This window comes from Merops nubicus, unplaced genomic scaffold, assembly GCF_000691845.1.
Source record: "Merops nubicus isolate BGI_N331 unplaced genomic scaffold, ASM69184v1 scaffold20012, whole genome shotgun sequence".
Lineage (NCBI taxonomy): Eukaryota > Metazoa > Chordata > Aves > Coraciiformes > Meropidae > Merops > Merops nubicus.
The window spans coordinates 46,337-55,435 of NW_008591832.1; the positions used below are offsets into that span (position 1 = coordinate 46,337).

The 9,099-nt window shown below is 35.3% G+C and overlaps 1 protein-coding gene across 1 annotated transcript in view; it reads left to right on the forward strand.

Moving 5' to 3' along the window:
* Window positions 1-1,251: 1,251 nt before the first annotated feature.
* LOC103767858 (NADP-dependent malic enzyme-like) overlaps window positions 1,252-9,099 on the forward strand; it is a gene marked incomplete at its 3' end in the record, with an annotated part of 54,057 nt that continues 46,209 nt past the window's right edge. The window contains exons 1-2 of the mRNA XM_008934986.1: window positions 1,252-1,382; window positions 7,393-7,542. Of these exons, the coding sequence (XP_008933234.1) occupies window positions 1,252-1,382; window positions 7,393-7,542 (281 nt within the window). The remainder of the gene's footprint in view (window positions 1,383-7,392; window positions 7,543-9,099) is intronic.

Below are 9,099 nucleotides of genomic sequence, written 5' to 3' on the forward strand. Positions count from 1 at the left end.
TGAGGAGGATTGAGTGTCACTTTTTCCATGATCTTTCAAAATGTCTTAGCAGCTGAAGACACTCATGACATCTCACCATAGAAAATTCATGTAGAGACAATAATAACCACTGTTCATGTATGCTTCTGGAGACCTTTGAAATCTTGCATGCATGAAAAAAATATAGCAGAACAGTTCCTGATTTTTATTAAACTTTGTTTCCTTCCATTTCTATGTGTGGGAGAAACTTGTTCTGGAAATGTCTAATATTCTGTAAAGTGTTCATTTTGAAATTTTTCTTTTCTTTTTTTTTTGGGGGGTCATTTAACTTAAGGGTAGCAACTTGCTTAATGGCATTTTAGTGCATATAGTGTGGTAGAATTGCCTTAGAGGTTTTATTTTATACTTTTTTTTCAAGGAACAATGACATAACTACTTGAAAATTACTGATTAAAAATAATGTAAGAAATGCAGAGCAGTAAGAGACAGGAAGGTTTTATAGTATATTTTTATTCTGTAAGAACAAGTCCTGTGAGGTGATTATTTCTGGGAGGGGAAAAAACAAACAAACAAAACAAAACCTATCCAAGTAATCAAACTAACTGGTGTGAATTTATCATGTTGTGTCACTCACTAGCTGTTGTGTGAAAGGCGGTAACAGCATTGTGTAAAGGACTGTGATTTTTTTTTTTTTTTTTTCCCCTCTTGAAAAGGCAGGAGCAGTGCAAATGTACACTGAAGGATGCCCTTTGTGTTTGTGCTCCTGCTTCCCCTGTCTTTTCCTGTCATTTGTTGCCCCTGCTAATTCTAATGGTAGCCTGAAGAAAGAAATTTTAGAAGTGTATTTAGAGAGGTAGTATGAAAGTCTCTTAGTAGTGTTTATTTTCCGCAGGAGAGCAGATGCAAAGACATTACACTGCCATTTTCTCATGTTATTCATGTTTTGTGTTTAGAAGACAGCCAAACAAATGAGCATGTGAAAGTATACTGCTGCTCTCTTCTTCAACTGTAATTAATAATTTTGCAGGTAATAGTCTTACCGTGTCAGAAGAACTTGACTCATTCTTTGCTGGGGTGGAGTTATTGTGTTATATAGACCTGTTTTCTCATGATTCGATAAAAACTTTTACAAAAATCACTGTATAATTGTAATTTCTGTTTAATATTATGTCTTTTTCTGACACTGACTTTTCCTGTGCTGTATTTTGCGGCAGAATTTTCTTTAAAGGAAAAAAACTATATATGCGTTTTTTACTTTTCTTTTTTCAGGGCATGGCTTTTACCTTGGAGGAGAGGCAGCAGTTGAATATTCATGGGTTATTGCCACCTTGCTTTCTTGGTCAAGATGCCCAGGTTTATTGTATTCTTAAAAATTTTGAAAGGCTGACGTGTGACCTAGACAGGTAAAGTATGGCTATGAAACTTTATCCTAGTTATCAAAAGTTACAGATCTAGCTATATGAAATTCATGGGAAGAGTAGCAGTATTTCCAAACCTTGATATTTTTTAAGTGTGTTGGTTTATTTATTTATTTATTTTAAGCAAATATCGTGGATGTTTAAATGGCTCTGTGACAAAATGAAAAATTTCTGCAGGAAAGGAAAAAAGAAATAATCTGTTGGTTTTAAATTAAGGTATTAAAAGTTTGAATGTTGTGCCGTTTGAACCACAATAAAACACCATATCCTGAAGTTCTGATTGCAGTGGTAATCATCAAAAATAGCTATCTCTGAGTATTGTGGAAATGCTTTGCAGAAAAATTGGGGTTTTTCTGTTAAAAGAAAGAAAAATCAGTCTGACTTAGGGGTGGAGGAGGAATTTCCATATTTTTAACACACTTAATCCACATGCTATAGACACAATAAAAATAGGTATTAATATGTTACATATATATGTAAATGAAAAGTTTTCCAGAAGCCACTTACTTCAGATAGTTTTTTCCAAATCTATCCCTGTTAAGCTTAATGTCTGCATATAATTGAACAAAATCTCAACGTCTTTATTCCTACCTGCAAGTCCTCTTGCATTTTCTCTTTCCCAAATAAGTCAGTGGGTAAGGAAGAAATTTGTTTCCTGTTCCTGTGATCAGACATTCTTAAAACAGAAACACAAATGTTACATCCATGTGTCTTGAGCATTAGGCTGTAGTTTGTGATTTTTATGTCGTAAAGGCAGTCTTTACTATAAAGTCTTTTTTATTATAAAGGTTATATTGTACTGTGCAGCTTTGCAGTACAACTTTGTTGTTAATAAGGTTTTAATGACATACTTCAGCTGAGAAAACTAGTAAGTCTTTGGTTCATAGAAATAACTTGAAACTATTAGAAGCTAAGCTTTTTTCTCACTTACATGATCGTTAATCAAAATACATGATATAACGATTTAGTGATTAACATAAGAAAAAAAAAAAAATCTGTGTTTGCTTCCTAATCTTATTCTGTAGCATGTGCAGTGGTATTTTTTTCAAACATAATTTTTGATCCAGATATTTGGCTCTTCTCTTTGCCTTTGTAGTCTGAATAAATGGTGTGGCTCCATTTCTAATGCTTGGTAAGCTGGGTTGGATTCACTGTCTTTGGAAGTGTTAAAAACCTGACTGGACATGGCCCTGGGCAGCCTGCTCTAGCTGGATTGGATAAAGTGATCTCTAGATGTCACTTCCAACCTCAGCTAGTCTACAGTTTCATAATGCAGGTCCATAGCAGTTAAGAAATAAGCTTTCAGGGATAATCTTGTATCAATGTAAATATTTGTAGATTCAATCAGGTTGGCCCTTAAGTATTTAAAATTATATAAATGCACAAGTCTGTCCCCCCACCCAGTGAAACTGTTTCTTAAAGCAATCATATTTGTATTCTTGGTGAACACCCTCCAGGCCTCAGTTGACTACTCATCTCATACTATGCTTTGATTAAAAATTATTTGAGTATTATATTATTTGGGCATTATATTGGCCCATTTTGTTTTCAAAATAAAATAATTTGTGAGCTACCTGTGTAGCTTTACATTTAATACCACTGATTGTAAGATTTGGTAGCATTTGTATGCAGAATATGCTTTCTCTGAAAACTATCAATGATGGCATCTTGGGCTCCTTTGCAGAGATAAAATGCTTGTGTGAGTTGAGTGTGCAAAACCTTGCACGTGCAAAGTGTGATTTGCAGCTGTGTATGTAAGTTGAATGTCTGACGATTTAACTGGAATGTGCTGATTGACATCCTACTATGAGAACATGAGCATTACATTTGTAAGCTCAGTCCTTCAAGGCAACACTCAAACTCTGGTCTGTCAAGGCAGGAGTGACTGTAATCCTGCCTCAGGTACTCCGTGAATACCTTCACCGATGAAGAATGCCACAGGACATTGACCATTTTAACTGGAACCTGAAAGAAAATCTTAAGTGTTCCTGTACAGGCAGATGCTCAAGCACAACCTTGTATAAGAGCTGTTGCTTTTTACTGAATGTAAATATACTAATTTTAAAAATAAATAAATAATTCTTCTGGTGTGCATCTGGCATAGTCTTCACTCTTATAGAGGCAATGATTGAAAAGAGATAAAGGGAAGTTGTTTTCCTTCTCAAGCTTCAATTTGATGGTGGGTGTATACCCGTGTGCTTTATACAACAAATACAAAAGATTTAAGTACAAGCATTTGAATATTGCAGAGATGGAAGCTGTTAATATCTGAGACAGAAGGATACGGTCTGATAAAATATTAATGCTGTCTATGACAGCATTTTACACTGTCAGCATTGTAGCTTGCCCTGGTTTTGATTGGAAAAAGGGTGTGTGCAAATTAGTAAACCTAAGATGATAGGACCATGGCATGACATGTTTTGGCATAGATGAAACTCTTTTGCTGACTTGAAGCATGGAACTGCTGTGCTCTGAAATACCAGGAGTTCATACACAAAACGAATGTGAAACAGCAGCAAATATATTGCCTGATGTGCTTGGCAAAAAGGAAACCAGTAACAGGAAAGAATTCTATTCCTCTGACTTAATTTGGAAAAGCTGCAATGGATTCTGAAAGTAATTTAATATTTCTTTTTTTTTCCCCTGCCCTATATGTTCCTAATTGTCTGTCTTCTTGTCTGTATTGACACTGAAATTGTTCCCCTTGGCACAGCCACATCTGTCTGGGCTTTTCTTTCTTCAAAGTCACAGTGGTAAGATATACTGGATATATGAACATTAGGAGAGGTGCCATCAAATCACTTTTCCTGAGAATGTTGCGGCTTTCAGTTGTGCTTTCTTTTCCTTTTAAGTTCTCTGTCTTTAATAGCATTTCTATATAGATACTGATGATGCAAAGTAATGGAGCTAAGTACCTTACACAGGTAGTAATAGCATTTGCACCCACTTTCCTTTATTTACTCGTGTTTTGCAAGGTAAGAGCTAACAAAATTTGGGTTTTTTCTTTTTGTTTTTTCCCCCCGTTCAATTTTGCCTTGTAAAATGCATGTCAGTGATAGTAGGGCCAGTTATCCTAAGAAATCCTTGCTGATGTTCTCATAGTTACATCAGTTTTCCTTTGCATTGCGGATGTGTTTAGTTTATATTCTTTTGTTCCTAGTGCGTCATTCCCTTCATAAGAGCAGACTAACATGAAAAGTTCTTAGGTGAAGTAAAGGCAAGGGGGAAAAGTGACATGCTGAAATTTGAATGCTTGGCAGTCCCATCTGTCTTACTTGCCAGGCCTTGGTTTTTGTCTTCTGAAACTCTTCCTTGAAATCTTCTTTCAACACTCCTTGTCTCAGGACAGATATTTTTCTCCCTTTTTATAGCACAAATGATTGCTCTCATAGTTTTATTGCTTGTTTTCAATTCTATGTGGCCTTAAGTAAAAGATTCCATTAAATACTGCTGTTAAAATATATCTTCTTTTAGAACACAATGCTGAAAACCACTTCATGCTTTTAGTTGTGTACTTGGATGTTGCTAACAGATGCATACTTATTGTCTAATGGATTATAACCAACACCACATTGAGGATGAAGGATTTTTGATTTTTACCCTTAAAGAAATTTTGAAAAAGTTGATACCCATAAGCTTATTACTGTGATGAGGAAGAAAAGATATTTTATACCTGCCACTGAAAAAGTAGCCTTCTGATCAAAATCACACTTCTCTAGAAATATTTTTCACTTTATAATATTTCTTAGGTTGACTTGGGTATGGCCTAGTATGTAATAGTTGAAAATATGATAGTAAGTAGTATGCAGTTATTACATTTGCAATTTCTTTAGCATATCCTGGATAGAAAAGTGGCATGATAAATGCAAATAAGAAAATAAAGTCCCAATTTAATGCTATAGGACAGTAAAAGCAAAATGGAGAGTTTTAGCAAATAGTGTGGGTTGTTTGTGGGGTTTTTGTTTGTGTTTTTGTTTTTGGTTTTTTTTTTAATTTTTATTTCAAGCCTTTGAGGAAGCCTTTTGCTAAACTTTCAGTTTCTTTTACAAAAGATTGCCTTACCTAATTTAAAATCCAGGCTTGATCTGAATAATAAGAAAGGCTGAGGAAAGGGAATTTTAAATTCTTAAGTAGCCACATCCCATTTTAAATGAAAGTGATAAAAAAGAAAAAACACACTGGCAACTACTTTGAAACGTAGTGATGTGGCTTGCATGAATTCTTGCAGTCTCCTGTATAGGACAGGCCAGAGTATGCATGATATTCTCTAACATAGTTTTCAAGATCCTTTGGAAGCAAAATGAATGTCTTCGAATGGTTTCACAACGAAATCAAATTTGTGTGTATGTATGTTTGTAGCTGAGAATTACAAGTGCAGGATACAATTTAATCTTGGAGAACATTCAAAACTAATGTGTACGGTGGAAAGTGTTTCAGGATGCCTCATGGTGATGGTATGTAGAGTACATCTTCAGCTCTTGGTTTCTAGATCTTTATCTGTTTAGAGTCTAAAGTACCCTGAGTGACACAAGAGATGTGTCACCGTTTTGCCTCACTTCTGTCACCTCATTACAGTCACCAGTTGCCAAACTGGCTGCACTAGCCTTGCTTATAGTACTTGTTAAAGGTTTATATAGCAGATGGCAAAAGAAATGCTTCCCTGATGTACAGGGATATACAAGCTAAGCTTCAACAAAACAAATCCAGGTTAACTATACTGGTTTTTTTGTTAGATAGCTACCTGACTATATTTATGTCTTCTTAAAGTAAGAATAAGACTACTTTTCTTTTTTTTTTTTTTTTTGTGAATGTGATGCATGAGTATGCTGAAGGAAAGCTCATGTGAGTAATATTTAAGCACACAGACCTCCAGGGTTTTGGAATTAATGTGTTGTATGTATTTCCTCAACACTTGTGTAATAAAATGATGGACATATTGTGCTTTTTAAGTATAAGTAATTAGTAAACCATTTTAAATTAAACAACCAACATAATTTGTATACATAAATGAAGTTAAAATTTTATGTAAGCTTACTTTTACCTAAGTATGGTATAGAAGACTACTTAATTTTTAGTGTAATACCTAACCTTACTGAATCTAGTGAATAGAGAGGTGAGGTTTAGCGTCATCAAATTCCTAAATATTGTGTCCACGAGTGACCAGAGTCTTACTTGTGTGAACTAGTATAACTTGAAGTCACTCATAGACTCCTATCACCAGTCTTCATCTGCACTGAAATATGGGTTGGTTGGGATTTTGGAGCAGCAGTGTATTTATTCAGTATTAGAGTGATGGTAGTCAAAGATATGAACTCTATTTCACTCTCATTTCTCTGATATTATTTTTCTCATTGATTTTCTTTTTAATGAAATGTAAAACTTGTTCAAATGCAATCAAAAATTTATTTCCATGATGAGATAAAACACTACGTATTTCAGTACAAACAAAGACTTCAGGGATGAAAGGCCATATGTGTACTCTTTATTTTTGAAAGCTTTGTCCTACATTATTCAGGTGAAATATTTATCTGAAGCATTAGTCTGGATTTAATGGAAATTTCTATCCAGGCAAGGGCAGGAAAAGCTAATACTTTAGTTTCATTTTTTTGGGGCAAGGAAGTAAGTCTGTTTGAGTTTAATTTGATGATGGTCTTATTTCAAGTGGAACAACTGATATGTATGGATTAGGTTCTGACAGACCAAATACTGAGTTGCAGTGTAGTGTTTTATACATGAGGGGGATTAACTTCCTGAGTATGTAGAAGTTGTCAACTCTGTGATGGTTTCAGCTTCTCTTTTCCTCAACCAGTTTGTTATCCTTTGTGTCTAAACCATTTGCACTATTAAGACAAAGAGGAATTTGAATACTCACAACAAGAAGGAGGCTGTTACAGAACAAACATAGCTTTAATTAGTTATCTAAATACCTTTATATTTATAAGTTTTCTTTATATATTCACTTGATGCCTGTCTAATCATATGCAATTCTTCACAGATACATCCTACTAATGAGTCTTCAGGATCGAAATGAAAAGCTTTTCTATAAAGTGCTGGCTTCTGACATCGAAAGGTTCATGCCTATTGTTTATACTCCCACCGTGGGATTGGCTTGCCAACAATATGGTTTAGCCTTTCGGAGGCCAAGGTATGTAAGTTTATACTTCAAATAAAAGTAATGGCATCTTATTTTCCTCTTGGCAGATTTCTGCAGGGTTTTTCTAACATAGCTGAATGTAAGCCAAAATTGCAATAATTGAGATAATTCGAACTACACTTCTGGTTGACACTGAACAATCATTTTTATTGCATTAAGAGGGCAAATGGGTTTTAATTGTATTAAAACATGGGTACATTTGTAATCTCATTAACTGACTTTTTTTGAATCCTGGATGCACGTTACAAGGTCAGAGAAGAATGGATTCTTAGTCTTAGATTTAATAGATCCTTAGTCTTAGCAACCTGAAGAGGATAGGCTTTTGTCTATATAAATATTTAGATTATAGTGGTTCTGTACATACATATATAAAAATAATATGTATAAAAAATAAAGATGAATTATGTATGCTCCTACAGGCATCTTTAATCAGTAATCATCAAAGTGCCCATCTCACTACTTAATAATTTGTTGTTTCATAGGTTGGTTACTAGAGCGCTTTTGTTCTGTATACAGTATCTGTATTTATTGAGTGCTGAGGAAGTGGTATGAGAGAAGGACAAATGCTTCTGTTTCACTCTGTCCCTTGAACATCAGCCCACAGAGTTTGAGATTTACGGTGGTTGCTGTTTGAGAATCTTGTGTATACCAGTACCTTCAAGTGCAAACTGGAACAATGTTTTGGAGCCTTCTGTACAATTTTCTGGCACAGGAAGAGATAAATGAGCTGTATGTGCATAACTCTGTTAACAGAAACAGTTTTTTACAGTCAAGGCACTGCTTAAAAATAAGAAGCTTGCAAGATTAAAGGGAACAAATGATTGCTCACAGTCTTCAGCAGGAAAAAGCAGGATGTATTTGAGGGAGAAGACTTATGCCTTCAAGGTTTTGTTGTTAATGTAAAAATCGTTTTGGCCTTGTGACTGACAGAATGAGTCAGGACCATCTGGCCAACTGCAAAACAAGAATTCCCACTTCTGTAAATATTAAGAAGTTCAAAAAGACCTCAAGAATGTTTACTTGAACCTGTTTAATGATCTGTGGCTTTTAGGTGCCTCCCCTGGGAAGAGAAGCCATCTCCTTTTTTTTTTTTTCCTTCAGTATTTACCACCATGGTGATTTTATTGGCCTTCCAGGAAGTGTTCAATGTGTCTGGAAATTAAATCTTTGCCTAAGATGTTCTCATTGCCACTTGTTTTGATATCCATTGCCATATAAGATACTGCACAAGGAGCACCTCTGCCATCCATGTCCTTTTTACTTTCTACCTGGACTTGTGGACCTTCTGTGGGGAAAAAACAAAACAAAACAAAAAAACCCCACTGTTAAATTAGACAACAGTTCAGCTAAGTGTCAGGCTACAACTGGTGAGACAAAGCTTGCAACAGCAATTGAAACAACACACCAGCCCCCTTTAGGGATTTTCAGACTCCTGAACTCCACTTTCCTTCTGATCCCAAGCTCAGTCAACACATGGGGGAAAAACTGATTTAGGACATAGGGACAGGGAGAGGAGACACTTCAACTTTTTGCCCCCCCCCCCCCCAC